This window comes from Amblyomma mixtum, chromosome 7, assembly GCF_055824585.1.
Source record: "Amblyomma mixtum isolate Tamu chromosome 7, ASM5582458v1, whole genome shotgun sequence".
Taxonomy (NCBI): domain Eukaryota; kingdom Metazoa; phylum Arthropoda; class Arachnida; order Ixodida; family Ixodidae; genus Amblyomma; species Amblyomma mixtum.
In genome coordinates, this window is record NC_143018.1 from 95,787,220 (window position 1) to 95,813,103 (window position 25,884).

The window sequence follows — 25,884 nt, forward strand, 5'->3', positions numbered from 1 at the left end:
GAAAGTGATTACTTGCAGTACGGAGTCTACATTGCGGGCTCGAACTTAGCGTACGTTTAAGGGCGTAGATGTGAATGTTTGACAGGGAAGAAATATCGAAAAGAAGGCGAATAAACAAGAACAAAAATGGACCCAGGAAGGCTTAGAAAGCAAAGAAAAATGTGGATCGTCTAAGCCTCTTGTAAAAAACACATATATTAGCTACGTACAGAAGTTTACGTGGGTAGTTGAATAAAGAAGGGAACAAAGTAAACGTGCAAGGATTATGTTTGAGAAGAATGAAACAACTCAAAGAAGGTGCAAGTAGAACCGGGACGAGCTTTGGCTTCTGTGTATAACAAATGTCAGCAAAATCCGGAGACAATTGGAACAGAAGCAAATAATAACTCCCCGTGCTTGAACGAGCGAAATTCTCAAAAAACGCAGCGGTGGATTTGCTGTTGCACTGTGTCCGTTGCCTTTTTCGCGGAAAACTGGTGGAGTAAACGAGGCTTTCACAGGGGTCGAGGGCGTGCACGAGAAAAAATATTGCAGAATAATTGGTCCTTTTCTAACATATGCTTTTCATTACTCCCACATGCATGCAAGCGCAGTATTCTATCTGTCGCGCATTAGTCAAGCTGAGCTGAGTTTAAAACGGGAGGTGCCCACCAGTGTAGGGTGAATGACCTCATACAACTGCAGAGGATACGAACGATCGGGTCCCTGAATTGCTGGATGAAGTGGTGTGGAACAATACTTTCCGCTTTCATAAAGAAACCGCATGCGCCCACTTCAAAATGCTTTGGAAGTACGTAGGAGGCAAAGTCGGCGTTGTCATCTTTGTTGTGACAAAGGTTTTACAAAGGGCGAAGCGCCGACCCACGCGGATCCCAGATGCGAGCGCTCCACCCCCGCACACCAGAAAAAGGTGAACGACCTCAACATGAAGCCAGAGAATGGCCGTGCATTGATCCCTTATATGCAGTAATTGCTCCACGCGTCAATAAAAAAAAATTATGCACTTCGCGTTTGAACAACTAGAACGCGTAGAGGTTTACTGAACGGACCTTGAATATGAGGATTCGATGCATAGAAGGAGACACCATAGATTTTGAAGCGAGGAAAATGGAACGATTAGATAGAAAAAACTCGAAGTGTGGTCTATCATCCTGGTGCCGCGAGATTGTTCATAAAAAGACACATATTCTGTCCTTTCAAAGATTATGAATTTCCTGTTCGTTCTTAGAGGACCCAAACATTTGAAACTGTAGCATTTGGGTGTGAAATACGGGAAAAACACGCCAGTGCATTTCTACGCCTTTCATTGCGCTGTGTCAATGGGGAGTGAACTGATATCATCACCAGAAATAAAAGAGCCAAGAAGCAACCCTACTGAAACGTTCCGCATAAGCCGCTCGTATAGAAATATGGTAGCATGAAGCCCATTAGACAGACAGCAATATATACAAATCCATATGCTGTATGCAGGGAGTCCATAAGCATTCCACATAATTTCCATACGATTTCCATACACTGTGTACGTGTACGTGGCGTCAAATGGAGTCCATAAGATTCCATACGTGGTTCCAATATAGTTCATACCGACGGCATATGCTCCATACTGACTTCATAAAATCTGCATGGAAACGTATGGAATTGTGGAACTAGTCATGTGGAAATTTTCAGTTAGGAAATATTCATATGTAAATTTTCGGCATTTATCATATACAGTAAGGTGTATACAATAAATGTGAAATAATAGGTTTTTAATGACAACAAAACGTCGTTATTTCTCAGACCCGCGGTAACATAACTGCAAGGCGCGCTTTCGCGGCTAACAGGCAAAAAAAAAAAGCACCCGCTTTGTTCCTTGCGGATGGACTGCGGGATTGGCTTCTCTTACGTCGTCAAGAAATCGCACTTGCACAGGACATGCGCCACCTCTGGTGGCTGCTCTAGTTCTGTTTTTGAGAGCGACGTTTAGAGCCGAAGGAGAAGTGAAGTATGTAAATACATCATTCTGAAAAACCTAACAATCGCCAAGAAATGCAACAACAGGGTAAAAACAAATGACGTTTCGGGACCCCTACGGACCCATTGTTCACTCATAAAAACAAAAAAAAAAACGAATCGGCCGCGTTTATGCGAGTGAAGGTCCCTGTAATGAGCATGGGTATGCTGCAGGCATGGGCCCACGTGTCCGATTAAGTGTGTACCAAGTAGATTGGATATGGAATGACTCTAGGAGTAGGAGGGATGGTAATGATTTCTCGGTGGAGATGATACTGGCTGCGTCCCAGGCGATAATGTGACCGGTGCTTTTCTGGTGATCTGCCAAGGCGTTTTCCTCGCTGCACCCCTTGGCAACGGCAATGTTATGCTCCCTGAGCCGTCTCCTGTAATCCCAAGTTTCGCTGATGTAAGCTGGGTCGCAATCCTGGCAAGGAATCTTGTATACAACCCGGGGTATCTATTGCTGTCTAACTTGTCTTTCACTTGCACAAGTTGCTGTCTGAGCGTGTTTGTAGGCACGTGGCACATTGGAACACCGTAATCACCGAGGATTCTTGCCAGTGTTTCGCTCACGCCAATCGCGTAGGGAATGACGGCTCGCTTCCACTCTTTCTTCGGTGCCGTGAGTGCATTGGATAAATTGAATGTAAAGATATATCCAATTTATCTCGACGTTGAAAGATTTATCTCGACGTTCAGAGTAGGTGTAAGCATGAAATGCACTGCAATAAGTGTGTACGTAGGTCGGCTCATATAAATAATGGTAGCAGTTCTCCGGTGTAGTTCCGGTCATTTAACGACATTACGTGGTCCCGCCTACGCCACCTTCTGTGCTTTGAGCTCCGCAGTGCGCGTAGTCATCCTCGCTACTTTCGTGGCTTGATGAGCCGGTGCCGTTATCCGCTTTCTCTTTTACGTGCAAGGAGTCGTGGTCAACGTCCCACGCTGCTTTCTCCTCTTGGTGGTGATGGAAAACATTTATTTGTTTGAAATCCTAAAAAAAAAAATTACGCAGCAGCATTTCAGGCGACCATCAGGCTGCCAGTTGTAGCATCCAGGCCGTGCCTAGTCGCGACGTGAAGCCCCACAGCAATCGTCAGCTATTCTTTGGCGCTCAGGAACCATTCGGCCACTTCTCTGCTTCCCGCTCATCTTCATGCTTTGCTGCATAAAGCTGCGGTTGGAGGTTTAGGCAAACCTTTCTCTCTTGTGTGATCCGGTACTTGTCAAAGGCCCCGGCTGAAGCGCTAGTGGGGCTGAGCTTTTGCGATCGCTTCACGAACACGTGAAATATGACGACGACGGCAACTTAGCCTCTAGGAAGTGCTTTGTACCAATTGCAACACATAGCGCTAGATGGAGCGGCAATGTCTGAGTTGTCTAAGCCATCGGAAAATGGTGCTTGCTTGCACGGCGCTGGCTCGAGCTTCCTTTTGGGCAATGGAAAGGCATATTTTCTGCAGGCTAGATAATATTCTGACGGGAAATTTTGGGACATTTGGAAAGTTACTTCCTCAAGTTCGGACGATCTTAGGTTCAGTTCACGAAGAATTGGAGCCTAAAGAATTCCATGACTAAAAGGAAAGAAAACTAAAAGAAATATATTGCGGAACACTTAAACTATTTTGCTTAGACTAGGTCTGTTGAACATTAATGCCATTGGTACTGAATATACGCGAAAAGCTCCCGTAGTATATTCTCCTCAGGTGCACACTGAAGCCAGGAATTGGTGCCTTACCGAAAAGGTCTTGTGAGGAATGAAGCGTGCGTAGAGCAGAAGCGCTTTTAATCATCTTTTTGGAGGACGGCATAGACCGGAGCGTTATGACGACGGCTACGCGGTTAATAGGGTCGCCGAAAATCAAGAAAGGGCCTGAGGAGACGAAAAAATTGTCACGGAAGAGTACATAGAAAAGCGCTGTAGCGAGAATTAGAGTTCCTGGGATACTGTTCTCCTGGTGGCGCTGTGGTTAGGATAGGGGCGTGCAGGGGTGCACGGTGATCTACAAAGCTTTTTCAATTTTACTAATCATTCGCAAAAGCTGCCGAAGTGATGAATGCCACCCATGTTGACCACTCTGTTGTTTGGATGATTCTGGGTGTTCTGCGCACCGTCTATGGCGCACAGAGTTCGCTCTAAGCATCTGCATGTGTTGAACTCAGCAGCGTATCGGTGATTCAGAATGCGTCGTTGTAACTTGGGAAATGTCTTGGCATAAAAAATAATGCACTTAGAAGCTCGGCGGTATGCCCTGTGGTGGCTGTGTGATTACGTAGGTTGGCTAGTGAGCACAAGTTGCAATACTCGGTACTGGTCGCGGTGACCAGTTTAAATCAATTTATCGACAATTCCCGGACGATTTGTGCGATCATGCGGCACAGTTTGCGTTTGCATCAGTGCGCAATTCTGCTGCCTATTTGTGTGCGTGTGGACGTAGTAAAACCATTGACACCAACATAAGCAAAGTTTTAGTTTTGGAAATGATTTTGTTTGCATACTGTCCACCTACCGAATTCTGTCAGCGTCTCTGAAGTGCGCTTTCACGAAGCGGATATTGAGAAAAGATTAGTACTGCGAGAATGGGACAGGACCACCACAAGCGACCACTATGACGGGGGTTCAATCCATTGTGGTCAGACTTAGTGGTAATCGTCCCTGGACGGTGATTTTGTAGCCGGCGGAAATTTTCTGAGTCGAAATTGTCCCTGCAGGGTCCTGACTTGCAAGCTCCGATCTAGTTCCTTAGAGACTATGGGTGCTTGTGACTTGGCTCAAAGCAAGGTGCGCAAACTCCTTTAAGTGGGTTTTGGAGTTATTCACAACTGCCGCGTCATATGTGCCACCCGGAGATTTAAGGAGTGCCATTCCTGTTGAGCTGTCCACTGAGGAGTGAGAGAGTCACTGCGCCTTAATTTCCTTCCCTCAAAACTTGTTTTAATTTTCTCCATCCGTTCACTTCCTGCATGGTTGAGGTGTCCACCAAGAAGTGAGACAGCCTTTGCGTCTTTCCTTTCAAGGTGTGGTGTTTAGACGTTCGTATTTTAAAGGATGGATGGAAACAACTTTATTACAGAGAAAAAAAAATGGACAAGGGCAAGGACAAGGGGTGAACATTCGCGAGCTTTGCGGACTTCAGTGGTTGGTGCGGTGTCTAGGGATTGGGATCGACTGAAATAGCAGTGGCGTCACCGCTGCGCCGCCCTCGGTCGCGCGCTAACAACTCGAGTGTCGGATGAGGTGCGCATGGAGACGACCAAGCTTCACATTGTGCAGCACATGCCGTTCCCATGGTCGATAATATGCGCCAGAAGGGAGGAGCTTCAAGAAAACCATCAGCGTCAAGTCATCAAGTCATCTTTATTTTCAACATCACAAGGATGCTAGGGGCGCAGCCAAAAAGCCTATTAAAGGCTTGACGAGGGGCTGCGCCCCGTACAAAAACTTGGTAACTTCGGCGTAAGAGTGGACTATGCAATGAAAAATATTTTTAACACAAACAACAGGGCGAAATGGCACTTTCACATAATGTTTAACTAAAGACTGTAGAAAAGGTGACATAGGATTGCGGCAAAGAAGAAAAAACATACACGCAGTGTGGAAAACATAATTACAGAAATGCACACTTTCAGTGAGGTAATAAAAATAATAATAGTGTTATCTGCACACTATAACTATTGGATTGTGTTTAGAAGAAGAGGCAAGGTGTAACTAATGCTCTGCCGTCCGTAATTTGTTCGGGTTTGTGGAATGACGAAATGATTTTTTGCACGAGTGCTGTAATTGTGAGACTTGCGTTCAAGTCTGTAGAGTTCCTTGAAGAAGATAGCTGTGTTTATGGCTGTAGTCCTGTAGCGCCTTAATAAGGTTTGTTTATATTGCTGCGGGATAGGAATTATATTCATTTTACGAAAAATCGCTTCTGTTGGTGCGTCTCGAGAAACGTTGACGATGATTCTAAGGGCTCGTTTTTGTAATCTGTGAAGCTTGCTAACATTCGAAAAGGTGGTGGTCCCCCAAACCAAAAAGCAGTATCCTATAACAGAAGAAAATAGGGACTGAAAGATAATTTTTTTTACACATTGCGGTAAACAATACCGAAGCCTGGAAAGAATACCCACTACCTTAGCTATTTTGTTAATCGTAGTATCTATATGTTTATTCCATGATAAATGTTGATTGAAATACACCCCAAGACTTTTAAATTCCGAGACAAGCTCAATTTTTACCGAACCTAGCCACAGCGAATATCCCAGGAAATCAATGATCCTATTTCTGGGACGGAAAAGCATTGCTTTTGTTTTTTTTGGTATTCATTTCCAAGGAGTTAATGGCTGTCCATTCATGGAGGGAAAGCAAACACTGATTCGCCTGCCCAAAGAGATCATATACATTAGTTGATTTAAAAAATAGGCTGGTGTCATCAGCATACATTATAAATGTGCATTGGTTATCTAGACTAGTAACATCATTTATGTAAAGATTAAATAGCAGTGGACCCAATATGCTGCCTTGGGGAACACCAGCTCGTAGAGGCTGTATATCGGAAAGCTGATTGTCAATCTTGACCTGCTGACAACGGAAGGTTAAGTAAGATCGGATTAACTGAAGAAAGACGCCCCGAAAACCGTATATGTCTAGCTTGGCTATTAAAGTCTCATAGTTGATCCGGTCGAACGCTTTTGAAAAATCAACGAAAATGCCCAGAACAAGCTCCCTCTTTTCAAATGATTCCAGTATTAATTCTTTCTGCACAAGAAGGGCGCTCTCTGTCGACCTGCTCTCTGCTTGTCTCCTCCTATCTGCGGGGGCGTGGGTTTTGTCTGCGCAGTCGTTCACATCCAGATGCACTTCGTTTCGCTCGTAAGGACTTAATGCATTCTTCGGCTGCCCCTCCCTTTCTGTCAGCGCAAGTGCCTTTGCCCGCAAAGGTAGCTGTACTTCCCTTAAACCTTTAAGCGATATAGCACAGTCGCTACACCGAGCCTCCCACGATACTATTTGTTTTCATCTTCTTTTCTTCTTGAAGGCGAAATGCTAGAGCGACGTCCCTCATAGACTGAGTCGCTTTGGGAAGTAACCCCCCCCCCCCCCCCCCCTCCTAAACGAAACCAAATGTTCTTACAAAATGCCCCAGGTTGCTGCCGACTTTTGTGTCACTCTGGCAGCTCCCTCTTTATGTATTTTAGATGGAACGATCCCTAATAATAAGGACCCTTAGTGTGAGCGTCCATCAGACCATTACAAACCATTGGCTGCTTTTCACAGGCACATTTTGTCTGTTTGTCCCGAAATTAATGCAGCTCCACAGCGTGTTGTAGAGACCATGAGTTCCGTTCTGCCCGCTGTGCAGGCTAGCCATCGTACTCCGATGTGACGCGTTCAGTGGGCCACTCTACCTCTCTCCTCATTCCTGCCCATCCCACTCTCAATAAATCATCTGGAGGTGACTCCAGACCCGAACTCTTCTCATCCCTCAGCTGTTATACCACTTCCGCCCCGTTTGCCCAGAGTGCGTACTCCGTGGAGAAACCACGCCACCCTAGACCACATCCTCTTCGGCGGCCACCCCGTGATTCTCCCTTCAGGAACAGCCCGTCATTGGAAGATGGGAGGAATCGGAGTCCCTCTTTGCGTCGCAGAACTTGGGCTTCCAACTTTTCTGCTTGAACCGCGGTGTCAGTGCCGCTGCCCTAGATGACCTAGACACATGCGCGCAATGTGAGGGCTGTGCGGTGACCCTGAGCCCTTAAAGCGTCCAAACTCGCTCGCTCAGTAAAGTTTTTCTGGCATCCATGGCCGCTCAGGGCATCAGCGCAGCTCCCGGGCTACCTCCGTGACTTTGGCGTTTCGGTTGGCGGAGCTGCCCATTTAGGGGTCGTCTTTAGTGATGTGGCGTAGTGCATTCAAACGCGTTCCCTATCTTTCCTCTCCTGGAACCAAATCGTCACTTAACTATCATCGGTTTTGTTGCGCGCGTCTTTTGCCGCAGCTAGGGTACCTTGATACAGCTTATAGAGGCACCCTAGCCGCTGTGTTACTGCTGGATTTCGGGGGCAGCGCATTCTACCATTTGCCAAGGTGGTCAGTTTCCTCACAATTCAGTGGGCAGGTTGTGATGACTCCACAAGGTAACGCGGTTATGGGGGCCAACTCAGGTTGCTTATTCGGGAATTTTTCGCTCACAACGCCGACACGACAACGCCGGTTTTTGTGCAGAACGGCACCCTTAGCGCTAATGCGTTAAAATACCTGGTACAGCAGAGCCAGCTCAGTCATTGCACCTTCTGCTGCATAGAATTCATACGCAGCCCCGCTGCTATAACACCAAATCCGTCTATACGCAAAATTTATCCCTGCACTTCAGAGGGATACGATAAATGACGTGTGTTGCTAAATTTCATCAGGTTTTCTAACGCTGTCGGATTGTTCGTGATTCTATGTCACCGGTATACATGCTGAGATCAATATCCCTAACTCCGCGGTGGTATCTTCTAAGGCATCCAGCTCCTATGATGAGCATGCATAAAATCCGGCTTTCTGTCTTCTCAGGCGTTCGCTTGTGGACCAAAAGTTATGCAGGGCACTTGTGAGTACTTATTTGCTGCGAATGCGAGAGCATTCACGAGGAGTGCTCGGCTGCGGCAATGGCGTACTACTCTAAGGCAGTGGCCAACGAAGCTGATCTGTTCGCTCCACTCGGACCGAAGTTGATGAAGATGATAACAGTCAAACCCAACGCGAGATGAGCATGAATGTATTTGTTGTGATACAGGAGAGGGCGGGGAAGAGGAGGGTTGTGTCCTTAGTCAGGGACTCCATTGGCGTAAGCTGCTGCCCTTTCTCGTTCGATTAGATGACGCTGATGGCCAAACCAAACGGTAGAGACTGGAAGTTTAGTTATTTGGTTTGACTTGGTTTTATGGGGTGTTCAACGTCCCAAATCGACTCAGGCTATGCGGTGCGTCGTAGTCGTGCGTCGTAAATTTCGACCACCTGGGGTTCTTTAACGTGCGCTGACATCGCACACTACACGGGCCTCTAGAATTTCTCCTTAATTTCTTTAATTGTTTATTTTAAACCTGTGTCTTTGTTTCCTACGGCAACTCTGACAACTACTACAACGCCAGAATTTTCGTCTCATGAGCTATAAAACATTTTCCTATTATTAAATAGGCCCGCAAGATGAAGTAGCGGCCACGATGGTCGAAATTCGATTGAGGTAATGTTCAAACACGTCGCTGTACTGTACGACATAAGTGAATGCGTTGTGCCCACAGATAATCGGAATTTTTACGCAACACGTAAATATGGCTTCTGCAGGTACATTTCTTCAATCCATCCTTTCTCCCTTCCTTCACCGCGAGCTTGAGGTGTCCACATGAGAAGCGATACAGTTACTCTGTGATTCCTCTCCTCGCACCGAGTATCTGTGCCGCACGGTTTGGGCAGCGTTCATGGAGAATAGTGCTTGCCTCTGCCTTCTCGCTGAACAAGTTTTACAGCGAGAGCTGCAATGACTTTGTTATAAGCCATTTAGTGGGTACAACGCCTGCCGTAACGCATTACGCGTAACGTTACACGCACTGCTTTTGAATTCTCTGACTGCGCGCTTCAAGTGCTCCTACGAAATCAGTCCGGAATGCGCCTTTCCTTGCCTCTAAAGCTAGAGAGAAATTAGTGTTTTTTGACGTGCGGATGTAGAGGGCTCCGGAATAATTTCGATCACCTGGGGATCTTTAACGAGCACTGACATCGCACAGCACACCGGCGCCTTTTGCGTTTAGCACCAAGAGAGTGTTCAAACCGCGGGTAAGATTACCGTAGGGGAGGGCTCCGGAATAATTTCGACCACCTGGGAATCTTGAACGCGAACTAACATAGCACGGCACACGGGCTCGTTTTGCATTTCGCCGCCATAGAAAAGCGGCCGCCGCGGCCGGGTTCGAACCCAGGAACTTCGTCTAAGTAGGTTGCTCGACTATAGAATGTCACAAGTGTCAAAATTTAAAAGTGAAATTTTTGTGACACGCACGAACCCGAACGCAGCCCATATGAGTTCATACGAGACACATTTGCGACAGATATGAACTCGTATAAAGCAACATATGTGTTCATACGAGGCATATATGTCGACACATATCTCATAAGTTACTCATATGAATTCGTACGAGACACACGTGAACTCGTATGAAGCATATATGTGTTTATACACGGCACAGATATTGACACATATCACTTCTATGCTGCCCGTATGAGTTCATATGAGACACATATAACTCGTATGAAACATGTAGTACTTATGAAATAATATGTGATTTTTCGGTGGGGAAATAATCATAATTAAATAAAACTTAGAAAGAAATCGTGGTCACCTCATGTTGTGCGGAGAAAACAAAGCGCCATATCACCATATACGCATGCTGAAATGTGACCCGCCACTGCAGTGAGAGTCATGCTTAAAGCTGCTCGCGCCTGCAATGTGCTCGCTACCCTCATGCTGGAGTGGCGGGAGTTGCCGACCGGCCACTGTAAGGCTAATCTTGCCTGTACATTTACGCCGCCACCACCTTGTGAAAGGTGGCACCTCGTATTTGCCTAGCCATTCTAGTCTGGGCTTATCATATCTCTGGAAAGATAGGCATTGTGACTGATAAGAACTGCGCTGTCATCGTACTGCAAGCGCTCCACTACACCATGAAATCTTCCTTTCGCTGGGTTCCCTCTGCATGGCTATGCCCAGAAAAATGAGCTAACGGAACTTAGCGTCTCTTCCGCCTTAATTGTCATTATGGAAACATTCAGGTATCAGCGGTGATACAACATATTTTTGCAGCGAAACTGACAACAACGTCTGAATGAGCGAGATAACCTCTTAGGGCACTGAACTGCAGCGTGGCGGCGTTTCCGTGAAAATCGCGAATACAGTCAATGGAATTGCTTTTAAGCTGCGTGACACTGCTGTGGCACTGCTCTGTAGCTCTGCTGAAAATTCTGATCCCAGGAGGTGTGAGTACTAGAGCTTCCGTCATTTCCGGGCTGTTGGAACCCTCACGATACATAACCAGCCGCACGCTGTCTGAGACCCAGTGGTCGCACATTTGTACACAGTTTGTATTTAAAAATTACAAAGAAAGCAAACGTGGGAGATTTAATCACGACGCATACGATCTCGAAAATTTACGCTCGCGCCACACAGTTCTGCTGAGCTCCGGTGATGTGAGCACCCTTCCTTTTAGGGAACTTGAGATCACTTACCGAAAAAGAATCTTTTCCCTCGTCGTTCCAATAAGTATTACACTGCTAGATTTCAATCTCAGTTTCAGCGTGATTTTTTTCTCAGCACTCTTTTTTTAAAACACAAGCAGAATGTACATTTTTGCAGCGTAACAAGAAGCGCACGGCCCGATAAAAAATGCGCTAACCTTTAGCAATTAGAAGTTCGGGTGAGCATTTTTGGCCCACCTCCGTTAAGCACTCTACAAAATGGACTTTTAACCTTAACAAGGGATGCCAACTAACTTTCTGAATTTAGGCTAGCCCACACGTGTGGCGAGGCACGAATGAATTCAATACTGGTCACTGCGGTAATGAGCTCTAACGTCTGCACTGGCACCTGCTGCTCGCGTGTTTTCGTTGTTTATGCGCAAGGCTCGGTTGGAGCGAGGGTTGTTTGTTCAAAGCTCCCTTAGCGGGACGTTAAGCTTGCTAATGGCTGACCTAGCGAAGCCGCAGTTTGTTCTGACTAGAGTGTAAGCAAACCAAGGCGCCAAACACATCGGCGCTGCAACGTAGTGCGCTGCAGTCTGCAGTCCACAACGCCCCTCTTACCGAGAAGAATCAAAACCTTACAAAATAAGCTGAGAGACGCTATTTAGAGGCTCACAAAGAGCGAGACCTGCTCCGTCAAGTTAGAGAAAGGAAAGGAAAGGAGAGAGAGAGAGAGGGAAAGACGCGCGTTATTGGACAGCCTCAGCTAAAAGCCTGTCACCCTGTCCCTAACAGGATGCTGCGTCCACTCTCCCAGCTCATTTGCCTCGCGACATCGAGAGTGGTAATGAAAGGTCTGCTAAACGGCTCTCAGGTAACTAGTGAGCTAACACAACTAAGACAAGACAAATCTAAAAGAAAACAAAGAGCTGGCTTGTGCGTGCAAAGAAACGTGGCTTGCTTGCACGGCGTTGCATCCCACGCGCTGTCGACATCAATTGACTTGCGTCATCGCGGCTGTGGCGGTGCAGTGTTCGTGCACTTGGCGGTCCAAATTGCAACCCTTCGCAGCGTGCACACGACAGTGTCGATGTGTGGTGCGCGGCCGTACCTGCCTGGGAATAACTTTTGCAGTGTTCTTTGATTCGCGCTTTCCTTATATTCACGAGGTTCAGGCTTCTTGGTTGTTCGCCTTTTTAGTGTTTAATTGTTGTACGGGCTAGTGTTACTTTGGACGGGCAAAAATAAAACGGAACATTTTATCCAGCACGCATGATCACTTGCAAAAGAGCGGCGCACGATGCGAAAAAAGAATAAGAACCAAAGAAAGAGCAACGAGATTCCTTTCAACATGTCGGCAACAATGTTTGAGTGTTTTTTTTCTAATGTCTAAGCGAACTATGCCTCTGATTGGAAAGGGTCAGCGCACCTCGTCTCTGAGTTATGCCTTCCCACCGCCCCGCAGCGGTGGCTCAGTGGTTACGGCGCTCGGCTGCTGACCCGAAAGACGCGGGTTCGATCCCGGCCGCGGCGGCTGGAATTTCTTTGGAGGAGAAATTCTAGAGGCCCGTGTGCTCTGCGATGTCAATGCACGTTAAAGAACCCCAGGTGGTCGAAATTTCCGGAGCCCTTCACTATGGCGTCTCTCATAGCCTCAGTCGCTTTGGTACGTTAAACCCCAACAAACCAAACCAAACCAAACCAAACCAAGCCTTCCCTTCGCTTCTTTTCGGGGTGGTGCGGTGTATTCAACGCGGCCGAAATTTTTCTTTCTTATATTTGCATATTACGTATGAAAAGCTCATCGTCAGTCAGAATGCAGTCAGCGTCATCGCCCAATCGTACACCTCTGAGTATTATTTTACGACATAATTTACTTCGGTTCTTGAAAATGAAGAGCCATGTGGCATCCAAACGATTATACTGTTGCAAAAGAAGTGAAGAAGTCCAGTTTAACTCTTTCCTTACTGCGTTCATCAGGATGGGTCGGAAGTGATCCACAAATACCGCACGCTATTTCTAAGCCACAATGCACTTCCTGACTTGTTACTGCACCAGTTACGGAGACGAAGAATTAAACTTTTCATTCCGAAGTAATTTGTAACTTTATCACTTTTAATACGAGACTGAAGAGCGCGGCGGGCCAATTTTCTTAGCGACCATGAAAAACTCCCTCATAGCAGGACCCTTTGCGAACGACGCCGGCATTGTGATCTTTTTGGGCATCGAGATAAATTTTTTCAATGATTTTTTTTTCAATGTAGCATGAGCCCGAGTATGTTGTCAGACAGCCTGGTTTTAGAAGCGGTAATGAAAACGTCGAGAAACCAGCCCGATAGATCGACTGTATTCCTGTCCACTTGACCGCATTGTTTGGCGCATGCTGCGAGTGAATTTTTTTTGGGCTGCTAAAGAGTAATGTGAATGTTAATAGTGTTGTGACCACTATTTCCCGCGTACCTGCACCATGTGTCCAAGATTTCGTCGCGCTGCCACCAGAGAGCGCCATTTTAATTGCTCCCACCACTCGCTCAGAAAACACTGCGCAGTGAAGCCAATTACACCGTGCGATGAAGCCAAGCGGATGACATGATAAAGAGACGTACACGGGCCGTTTTTTTTTTTCAGTAGCGGTGTATCTGAACACTTATCCGTGCAATAGTGATATCTGGACATTTATCTTGAGGAAACCGCTTTGAGCTAAATCCGGTGATATACAAAAAGGTTTGGAAGTGAATAGTGGCTCCAGTTGACGCCTTGCTCGTTTACCCCAATATCGTCGAGTTCTTCCGACTGAACCTGAACAGGACAAGTTCTCCGCTTTTTCTTCATAGGTTCATATCCACAAAGAATTTTAGTCCTGACCAGTGACATCTTTGAATGTTAAGCAGTATTATTAAAATGCATAATAATTCTAAGCGTAGCGTTTAGTCACTTTAATTTGAAATATTGTGTGCACTTGTGTGCGTATTAGCCAATTTGTTTTCATAATACTCGCATATATTTCGAACTTTTGCTGACAGCCTGACTAAGTTTTTATAATTTAAAAGTGCTCACCTCTGTCGAAGTTTCAGATTTACTCTTTAGATATCGATCATTCCGGAGCACATATATGTTAGTTGATATTTATACACATAATACTCGCATAAAATATATTCAGATATATAAGGTTTTGTAATAACTCCAAAAAATAGATTTTTGTTTGAAACCGCACACGTTTTTGTTGCTCGCAGTAAGTTTAAGTGGGAACATTAGTAACTTTATGTCTTTTGCGCAACAAAACAATAGTTTTTACATTCCATAATTTTTAAATTTCGTTTTTTTTTTGCTGCTATGAGCGTATAGTTACAAATATTAAGCAGGAAGTCTTTAAAGTCTCATCGTTGTAAAGAGGAGTTGTCGACAGAAATTTCACGCTTTTCAATTGGTCGAAATGGTAGTGACGTCACAGTGTGCAAGTTTCTTTGGCTAGTAACCATGCTAGTAATTGTACTTCGGCTAGTAACCATGCAACCAATTAAGGGGATGGTATAGTGATGCTCCAAGTAAATAAATACATAAATAAAACCGAGTAGGAAACTGGTCGAATTGGGGAATCGAACCCGGGTCTCCGGAGTGCGAGTCGAGCACGGTAACCACTCCACCATGCAAGCTCAACGGTTTGGAATGACCAAAGGCGCGTCTAGTGAATACGGTGGCTTCGTTCACTCCCATCTTCCTCCCTTCCCGTTACGGCGAGGTTCAGGTGTGCACCGAGATATGTGAGACAGATACATTTCCTTTCTTCAAAACCCAATTTTCGGACGACCAAGGCGTATAGCGGAACGGCCGATGGCGTTCTGTGGACTCCCTGGCAGCGTTGCAAGACGCTGTCGCGTTCCACTCCTGGAGGCGAGAAAACATCTTGACACATGAGTGGCACAAGCAGCAACACCACGCTTAAGGCTTTCGCCTCACCGCACTTTAGGTCAACAAAGTGCTCCCCTGAATTTTTTGTCACAAGTTTAATCAGCCTGTCAGAAGACTAAGACGTTCACATTACTCGCGATTATTTCTATTTGAAATACGTACTGCAAAATATTACTTGTTTGGCTTCTTTTAGATGAACTGCAAGTTAATGTAACTACCCCATGGCTGTAAAAAAAAAATAACTTACTGAACCTATAAAAGCAACAATTTTCTTCCTTCTACATAAACTGCTAAAATCACCATGGTTGCGAAGCATTAGATTTACAGCCGACTTCCTCTCGGGGGTCAGCAGAGTAAGGTACCACCTGCAGGATCTCCAGTGAACTAGCATAATGACCTTGCAGCTCCAAGCTCCCTCTATAATTTTAGCTGCATTAGATGTGTGCCCATAACTTCAAGCAGTTCATTTCAATGCCGCAAGCGGCCGAAGAACCAGCTATCCGCCAATTTCGGGAGAGTGGAGCCCGGCATGTTGAAGGATACAGTCTACGTGGACTGCGATAAGTGTGGACGCACACGCGACAGGCAGGGAGCAACTGCTGCAGAAATGCATTACCACCGAAATTCTAAACCGCTCTCTGTATCTGATAGAGGCTATATACTTCTTAATCACTTCCTACCTCAACGAACTTTTCTTACGGGCTAACATTGGTAACATGGATAACCTCTCGTCCTAAGCACGCGGCCACTGCATTCACTCTATTGTTAAAACGCTGCGGGTGATCTGTACGCTCATCGAGGTGGATTGGGACTTGAATGTAATAAAGGTAGCCTGCAGCGAGGACTCGGAAGTGTTACCTAACATGGGTGATAATCTGGTACGCAGCTATGGAATCCGTTCTTCAGTTTGCAAGTACCGACAGAGCAGTTACCACTGTGGAACCTGTGATTTAGCGACACCTCATGATGGGGCTGAATAAATATTTTTTATTGACTCTTATCTCTCCACGGGACGTCGCTTCGCTGCCTGTGGCATTGCTAGCTTCTGCCCTGTTTATCCAGCCGAAACACCCTACAACACACAATTCCTCGCAATAACCAGCTTGTAATGCTATTTCTTGTTTTGCAAAACAAAAAAGAGCCAAAGTAGCGGAAACGACGCAGCGTCAGTTATCACAGTTTTTTTCGATCAAACAAGCCGCTTTTTTTTTTTCTTAAGTGTCACCCAAACCACGAGAGCTGTCGAAAATGCAGTGGCCTATTTTCTGCGGTAAGAGCTGTTAGGCATGAAGTGCATAGGCGCATGCGACTAGATATAAACGTAAAATACGCAACAGCAAATCACGATCAGGGTGTGAGACTGAAAACTTATCATTTCGACGATAGGACGTAGAATTCAATTTCGCACACCGACTTTCATCGTCGTGTCCGCTTAGTAAGGAGTCGCGTCGCTATCGCCATCGCAATGATTTTCTTTGCGCTGTCATTGAATGTGGAGGTAAATTTATGATCAAAGTTTATTCCACCTTTCTTACATGCCTTAGGGGCCATGTAAACAGACATGCAGGGAAGAGAATTAATCTAAGTCACGTTTATCAGCGCCCGCCCGTGTACAAGTTCTCTCAAAAGATGATGCTGTAATGGCCTCCCATCTACCCAAGAGTACATGTCCTAGCTTGTTTATATGCTTCCCAGCATATTTTGCCACCTTGCGCGTGGTGCACATTTTTTTGTTTGTGCGGTTATTCACGTAGTTTGATTTGCAAGCTTAAGAACCTAATCAATAGACTAGAGAGAATATTTAACTCCCACACAAAATTTAGCGAGAATGCTATAGACACCGTTTTCTCACAGCTGTGAGAAGAATGCCTTAGAGAACTAACATTTTTTAATTGTTTTGTTGTATATAGCACAAGATCGGTGACAATGAGAGTGGTAGCGAGTGTAGCTTTCACCTCATATAAGAAGCGCGCATAGCGTGATGGTTAAAATATGGCATCATGTTTGGAGTCCCGCCGACTCCCCTGGCTTTCGCCAGGCTGCAGTAGTCGACGCTGTAATGTCAACTGCTGCCTCTAAAGCTTCTTGCAGCGGTGAAATCATCATACTATGTTGACAGCTGAGCAGCTGAATAATGATGGACGACGGAATACTCTTCTAGAATAGAATGCTTTTTGACAGCCGTACTAGTATACTATTCACCGTTTTACCCTCCTCTAACTTATTCTGCCTTGCTGCAAGAAGAAAACATTGAATACAAACACTACCGTTCGGAAGGACAAAAAATCAAAAACTATAAAAGGCACTCACGTACTAAACTTTCTCGAAGAAGTTCCAGGTTCGAACCAGCGTCTTTCGGGTGAGCATGCAGCAATGAACGCATACCTGCTTCGAGGCTGCGTTGGGGAAAGTACCTCATAATGCCAGCCTGGCATCACGTTGGTTGCATGTCTAGGTATTTAGTGCTTGCATAAGTAGTTTTGCGGAACTTCGTGTATTTAAAGCCAGGGGTCTGCTGTCTAGGGTGCTACTTCGTAGTGTGCTTTGTATCCCTCTTTTACCTGAATCTTCCTTGCACTCTAAAGCAGTAACTGTAGAGAGCTGAGTTAGTTAATGCAGAATTGCGCTGGTTGCAAGCGTTAGCGCGTTTGTCGTAAGTTTTTTGTCGTTCAGTGAAGTAGCAGGTGCAAATAACACCTCGGCTTTTTCCGAAATGCTGGTATGTAGCACAGATAAAGTAATTCTTGCTTCAGGCGACTCTCCCAACAACAGTCTTTTTGAAAGTTTTTAGCGGCGACGAGAAGGTTCGAAGGTTTGGGGTTTTTTTTTTTACGCATTGTGTAAAAATCACAGTGAACGACAGTACATATACAACTAAACCTCTTTTCTTATCACTCCGGTCGTTCTCCTCATTACGGCATAATAAGTTACTTTCTTGCCTAAGAAGCCTTGTTGCTAAGAAAGATAAAACACGGAAATGTGCATTCAGTATGCTTTGTTAACGAGAGCAAATCGCTCAGGTGATTAAATGCTGCCAATCGTGCACATTAATTGGTCTCCCGGCAGACATTTTTTTATATTTCTTGAAGAGAGGATTTTTATGCCGCGGGGGCAGAATGCCGTGCTCACTGAGTGTGTTGATGTTCACATCGTTATTTAGCTGCCCTTTTGCTCAGCGTTCATCCAGTGATCGCTTTTATGCAGCGGTTAGACCCTATCGTAAGTTTACTATACACTGACCCCATCGATCTTCACCCTTTTCCCTCCTAAAATGGGCCCCTTGATTGCTTCCGTATTTCTCACTACATCAACAAAATTAACGGCGCTATTAAAGCAAGCCTCTATAAAGAGAACGATATGTTAAGTCAGAAACGCCTCTTTTTATGGCTCGATGGCGGTGGCGTCAACTGAGATGTCAATGAACTAGAGTGCAACAGAATTCTTGCAATGGCATGCCACGCATTTACTATAACTCGCTCTGTTGGAGAGCTTCCTGCAGAAGCCTGGGGTGACATTTTTAGTATCGTTTATTTATGGGGTAGGCATATATTTTAAGGAGTAGCTGCTATTTCCCCAAGCTAAATGAAGTGCCAAACATTACTTTTTTTTTCATATTTAAGCAAAAACGCTTCCAGGTGCTATTCTCGGTGAACTAACGCGAACATTGAACTGAAAACAGTGTGAACATGAAGCACAGATGAAGGTAAACATCAAGCTGAACTGATCAAAAAACTTTTGTGGTTTTCTGTCGGAATGGTATCCTGAAGACAAAACTTCACCGTCACATAATCGCAAGCGAGTTTCGAGCTAGCATAGCTATAAATAGAGAAGCTTCGTTTCACGCTGCCTTAGACCACTCACTAATCGCTGCAGCCGGTTAGTCAAGGTGTTCTGATAGCTTCGCGCGCTAAGTGTTGGGAATCGTCTTCTTCATCGTTCATTCACTCTATCTGCGCCATCGATGTATGCTGAGGCCGCTGAACGAACGAAGGCTGCGTGGCACTGTGTGAGGAAGTGTTCTACGTCTGCATATGTGTGGACAGTTCGGGCACTGAGGGGTGGAAGAGTGCCGGTACGGATAAAGTTTGGCTGGTGTATGTCGAAGATTAAGCTGTATTCGGCGAAGGTTGCGAGCTTCAGGGGTCGATAAAGATGGGTGTGGCCAATTTTTGCTGCGTGTAGTGTTCGTCGACAGTGAGTTTGTAAGCCCTGACCGCCTGCTCCGTCGGCGGGCTCGTCCATGGGATTCCCGGTGCCCGGTGTATAGTTTCGCAGGCAAGCTGGTGAGCTAGCTCATTGCCGGGAATGCCCTTGTGACCAGGGATGCACCAAAGGGTCACCGGTCATGGGCTTAATGCTATGAGGGCGGCATCTAAGGCCGATCGGGTAGGGAAAGGGAGGGCTCTTTCGTGGCAGGCACGCAGAGCTCCCTGCGAGTCGGAAAGCGAACACAGCAAGAGGAAGCGAGAGTGTTTACCAGCTTCGTAAGAAAGATAATGACGGAGGCTTCTCTAGCCACGGTAGAAGCCAGAGACACCATGCGGCAGGTTTGCCCACTTCGAAGAACACTAGCGAACAAAGGCAGGAGGACGTTCCGCATCAATATCCGTGTGCTGATAATACTAACCATGAGGCCTCCTAGAATAGAGTGCGCATTTCTTGCCAGTCATTTCATGCCTGTAGCTACTCTAGACGATGAGATAGAGTATAAGTTCTTGCTTTTGTTTCAAATTATAAGAACTTTCCCAAGAAGATCATAACTATACGCTATGCTGCATTGCTTCAGGACGAAGGCAATTGTGCGGTGGGGCAAACCGGGTACCATTGCATGAATAAAGAAAATATAGCTAACCACAAAAGCCGTAGCATATCGAGTTTGAGAACGTGCCCAGTGCAGAGAACGCTTTTCAGGTGTTAGGCAAGGCTGGCGGCGACCCTCAGGACAAGCTGAACAAAAAATCTCTTGCGACATCTAGCCGACTTTTACGTTTCTTCTTAATGCGAAATTTGAGCGCAGCACATCAGCTGTTCCAACTTTTCGATAGATTGAGGCAAAGAATTCGAGCAATAGATGTATGTAATGTATGACAATTAGAGACAACTTGTTAATTTTCACACATATTCTTTCGTCACGAAACACTCCACTAACAGTTCTTGATTGTCATGAAGGAAGCTTTGTGGTCGGAGAAATGCTCGACTTGCTGCACCAATGCCTGGTTCTCAAAGAAGAGGTCTATGCAAGTGTTTCGCGAGGTTGTTCCAGCCGTGGGAGGCGTTACGCGTGAGAGGAACGGGATGTTCTCCCAAATGAGTTGTAAAGAATTCCTGTTTGTCTTTATATCTACATTAAAGTCCCCACCCACACTGCCACCCTGGGAAGTGGCAGTTAATGGTTGATCGCGTGAGTTCACTCCCTGTTGTCAGCACTAACGCATACGGCTAGCCCACATCTCTCTCTGATCACCCCACGTACCTATAAGCGCGATTCAGGCGTCCACTGTCACAGGGAGGTAGTTATGCGCATTTCCTTTCCTTAAAATGATAGGAGGGTAAAACATTGTCAACGTCAACGCCAATGAACACAACGAACGCTTCAGCGCCGCGTCTCTAGCACAATGTTGTCAGTGCCAGCGCATGCGGCGCACATCTGTCACTGCCGCTACGCAGCTTAAAGCACGATCGAGGTGTCCACTGTTCCCAGAGGGCATTTATGCGCCTTCCATCTGAATAAGGTGTCCACCTAGATGTGTAAGACAGATAGTGCTCAATTTCTTTCCCTCAAAAACCAATTTACCCATCTTTACCCTCTGCTTTCCAAGCTCCCGCTCCATTGGTTTCGCAGCTTAAAGCGCGACTAAGGTGTCCACTGCTGGTTACAACGGACAACGGCGACGGCGCGAAACGCGAGAACTGGCGCCAAAGAGCTGCGCTTTAAAAAATCTCTTGCAATTTCTAGCCGTCGCAGCTTTCGCGTTGTCTGTAACCAAAGGCAGGGTGGTATTGAGCTATGGACAAGATCACTATTAATTTGCATTCGGTACAGGAAGGTGTGCAGTATTTCAGAGGTTGCTTTGTTTTGCTGCCGAATTCTGGGCGCAGGTTAACACTGGGCACCTTTGAAGGTCGCTTTCGTAAGGGTCAGTAAAGCCGCAATCAGATATCTGCGCTAGCATCCGCATGTCGTTCTGCAGTCCTCTTCCGAGCGATATTCTTTATCACTCCGCAGTGAAGTTTCGAATTCAGTCGAAAGGCTGAAATAGCTGTTACATCATTTGTATCTGCCGATGGTATACAATTCTGCCTACCGTCGCCGCCCTTCATGTGGTAGCTACGCTAAAGTGTATTTATTTATTTAAAATACTCTCAGGCTGCATAAGCATTAACGAAGAGAGCCATTAAAAAATGAATAAAACAAACAAAATATATGAGTGCAGTTGTACTAAATTAGTTTCATGCCTGAAAAATTCTATGAATGCTGCTTTTTTCTTTTCTCCCTTGCAATGGAGGTCGAAAACACAAAAATTCCAGAAGGCACAAGAGACCCGCATACAGCTGGAGGTGCCGCATAATAACTGGAGGTGCCGAAAATTGCAGATAAAATATATCCGCGGATGCGGGGTTTTCCTTTTGGCCCCCTCTTTGTGTTTCGTGCTTCTTGCGCAGATTTCTAATTGACACAGATAAAACAAAGTAGCTCAGAATTCACCATCTTGAGATTGTTGTAATGAGCCCGGTAAAGTTGAAGCGGAAAGCCGTTGAGTTTACGAAAGGACGTTTGGTAACGAGAGAGTGGAATAATCAGTGCATGTCTGTGAATCGCCTCTATGTGAAAGCGGTTGTTGCACGACCGAGCATGGAATGGTTTGCTCTCCTCTGGCGAATTTGATGAGGGAAATCCGCTGGCATGCGCACATCGCTCTTTGATAGGTCTCTCACTGAAATTCGCGACTGCCAATTTATGTATCTATTTGATTGTCGTGAGGAGCCAAGCGAAAACTAGATGATACAGTTATACGAAAATGTCAGACTACTAAAATAAAGAAGCTTGAGATGAGAATATAACTGAATGGTTTTTGGCGGAGGAATGTTCATTAAGTATGCGGGAAGGTTGAATGAGCAGCACGGAACATGTAGCGATATACCATACAATTCCAAACCGTAAAGTAATAGAAGGTGGAGTAACAAGCAATTTCTGAAAACGGAAGACAACTGTTAGCCAAGGGTGGAAGCCTAGCATAATACTTGTAAGTACTACCGAACTTGCTGCGAAACACCAAAATGCATGAAGCAGCAGCGAAAAGAATATACAAACACAGATTGTTTACATAAAAACGATTAAACACCACTCTGTTAAGCGCAGTGTTCTCTGAAATTACAAGAATTGAACGAGGAAATGATTCCTACCGGCAGAAATGCTGCGTATTAGTGTTTTCACAACATCTTGCGTGGCATGACGGCTTTTTACTTCGTGCCGTTGATCAGTGAGTGATGAAATGTAAGTTAGTCGTGTTAGAAGCTTCTGTTTTATATATTGACTGCTGTGAAAACTTTCACAAATGAAGTAGTTTTCTGCGAAACAGCGATGAAACGGGTTTTTACGTTGTGCCAAAAAAGGGCAGTGATATAGGGCGGCTTCGTTGCCTTTACTAAGCTAATCGCTCCTACATTTTGAGAAACGAAGAAAGAAGAATGATTTAAACGAACTCCTAAATAGACGCCAAAACACGGCCGTTGAGTATTCAGCCACTCACACAGAATTATTTTCCAGCCAGTGATTCAAAAGCATAGCACGAACCTTTATTCCTCCGTGTGTCCGGTGCTTTGGCACTCATCACTCCAATGACGGCTTGGCGGTATCCAAGGGTAACACGTACACATGCACAACAGGCGTTCGTCAGTGGCACTGAGCACGTGCTAACACGGACGGCACTCGGCGTCAACTGCTGAGGCATGTTGCCCGCTCGACGAGCGCGAGCGCGGAAAGGAAAAAGGCAACAAATCAAAAGAAGGCGAAATACCCGCGAAAAAGATCGTGCTGCTTCGGAGGTGAGCGGCCCGATTGCCCACCGCTTACGAACGAGCAGCACCTGTGGTCGGCCGCCGCGTATCTTATCGGCACCCCCACTCGTAACGGGGCGAGGCATGGAGATACGGGGCTCGCGGCCTAGCTAGAACGTAGGCAAGAAAGGCACTTACATTTGCCTGTTCTCTTGAGTGCTTAGGGTATAACGGCCAGCGGTGATTGATTGAGACTGGCTTTAGCACGGACGGCAAGCGTTTGGGGAGCCAGGCCCCAAAAATTGGGCAGTGTTTCCGAACTAAGACACCGGTGACGCCTATAATTAGAGGCCTGATTGAGGACGTTGTGCGCTTCTAACAATTGTGGGTGAACGTCCCGTTTGTCTACGATATCGCATCGTATGCGGTCGTGACTGACAAGCTCACGGTTGCATGTCGGACATGAAATAGTCTCAAAGAGAAAGCTGAGGGAAACGCGACTCATTGTTTAGACTCAGTAAAAATTTGGTTCTATGGATCTTAGTGGCTTTTCCGATGTTTGGTCGTGAGCAAAAGACGCATTGATAATAAAACTGTGTTTAAAAGAGATATATTTTCCCTGCCATTGAATTTAAACTTATGCTGTCACCATCGAAACGGACTCGGTCAGCATCATGAGCTGAATTATGCTGTGGCCTCAAATGAGAACGCAATACTTCTTGTTTACTTTTCTAAGTCCGCGTTGCAACGTTAAAGCTGGCTTGCCCAATGAGAATTGCTCCATTTAAACCAGAAAAAAACGCCTTTATAAATCAGTTTGCTTGCTAAAGAGGCAGCTGCTGGAGATACCCCTAGTGCATTTTTTGACATTTTGAGGCTTACAAGAGGTCCATTTTCAATTAATGTAGTTTAATTCGGCCGTGTATCCAAAAAGGTCAAATTCGACTTGTCTTAACAGTGCCTTTAAGTGCGAACAGCTTGGTGAATGCTACCCCAACAAACTTGAGTTCAGTTGTCCTTGCTATCTGAAGAGTGACCTTAGGGCCCCCATATCGCTATCTGTAAATATTACAAACGGAGAGAAGGTGCGTTATCACGCTGTTTCCCCTCCTGGACTGCCGGCTTTCTTACTCTAAGCGAGCGAAATCCCAGAAACAAAGCTGCTGCAATTGTCCACCTTTTATGGAATGTCTCCCGAAGTTCATTATGTTGTGTTTCGGGTGTTGGATTGCATTCGTCCTGTGGTTTGCTGATAGTGCACCCGGGCGAACATCGCCGAAGCTGGACTGCGCTCCATGGTGGGTCCAGTAGCGCGGGGAAGCTGAAGTGATTTTTTGAGAATTCGAGATTATTCAAGAATTCCAATCTATGAAGCTTGTAGGTTAAGCATGCAAAGTATTTTTGTACTAGCAGTTCAAATGGTGAAATAATCGTAGATTAAAATCGCGATGATGTTCAGGCTTCTCCTCACTGCGTTGAAGAATGCGGGGAAACGCGTAGTGACATCATTACCACCGAAGTTTCTTGTCCGCTACCTTCGCCTGCATGCTACCCTGCGTCATCCGATGCCCCCCAAACAATGCTTCGTGAGCTTCTCCTTCGATGGCATTGGTCTTCTTTCATAAAGCAACTGTTTATTCGCTGGGAATGCCATGCTGTCATGCGTGCCGTCATTAACGGGGCCTACGCCCGTCGCTGGGCGCTGGAGAGAAGCCTGAGCGCTCACGCCACTTTATTCGGCGATTACGATACCGTTTCAAGTGGTATCGCAAAATGATTTCGCAGGGTTTACCTGCATGTTTCTCTTATTCGACACATTTTAGCTCACCGAATTCTAAAACAACTTCAGTTGCCCTTTCACGAACGCTTTCCAGCTCTGCCTTTTCTAATACGCGTTGTCTCCAGTTTTTAAGCCTTATTTTTTTTTGTGTCTGCAACCATGGGCAACCACAGCAAAGAATGGGTAATTTGGAGCTTCAGAATACGTACTCTTGTTGCTTGTACAGGGCTTATTTTATAATTCTGTGGTGCTTTTCTTTTTATTTCAGTCCTATGCAACGGCAAAAATGGCTGGGAGGCTGCATATGAGCGAAATAATACTGTGAACCTAACGGCGTTCCGATCGTCAGCTTAAAAGGCGTGCCGTGAGCATTACGCTTCCGCACGTTTTCTCAGTTGTGCGCTGCGCGGCATGGGCGGTGCTGTTCGCTCCTCGAGTGCGTTTTTAAGTAGAAATGCCTATTCAGGTTCGTCACGTCCACGGTGGTTCTTCAGACACAAAGATTTGCTGGGGCCAAGATGTGCTTGAAAGAAGACGACAGCCTCAATTGAACACATGGGATTCTCTGCCAACTCCCAGAAAGTTGAATTTTTCAACTATAACAATTATTGTTATTTTTTTTAGAAGCTTGTCGCCCACCGTTAGTAATAATCATATCAGTTTTAGTACTTCGAAAGCGCATGTACCCTCGGCGCAGTGGCCAAACAAATTAGGCCTCCACTGCGCCAAATTACGCGGGCTTTCAAAAACCTTGCATGCCCCACCCCTTATGTAATACCCTCTTACGAGGGTCTTAAAGGTATTAAATTGAAGTGAAGTGAAGTGAAACACTCCAATGCACGTAACTCGTCCAAATAGCCAAAAAGAGGTGGTCCGGAGAGGTGAGGGTCTAAAAACTTACGTTTGCTCGTGAATGGAAATAGCTACTCTTTAAGATTAAAAAACAATCGCACAGAAATCTACACGCACCTCTTTTTACACATCGGCGAGAATT

At 45.7% G+C, this 25,884-nt stretch overlaps 1 protein-coding gene across 2 annotated transcripts in view; it reads right to left on the reverse strand.

The window, feature by feature from the left end:
* Positions 1 to 25,884, reverse strand: part of LOC149336904 (putative protein kinase C delta type homolog) — a 439,118-nt gene that overhangs the window by 327,224 nt on the left and 86,010 nt on the right. Inside the window, exon 1 of one of the 2 annotated variants that reach the window (XM_089553210.1) lies at positions 22,908 to 23,153. The exons of the other annotated variant lie outside the window; for it this stretch is intronic. Within the exon in view, the coding sequence (XP_089409336.1) occupies positions 22,908 to 23,064 (157 nt within the window). The 5' untranslated portion in view covers positions 23,065 to 23,153. Of the gene's footprint in view, positions 1 to 22,907; positions 23,154 to 25,884 lie in introns of those variants that run through there. 2 annotated transcript variants of the gene reach the window in all.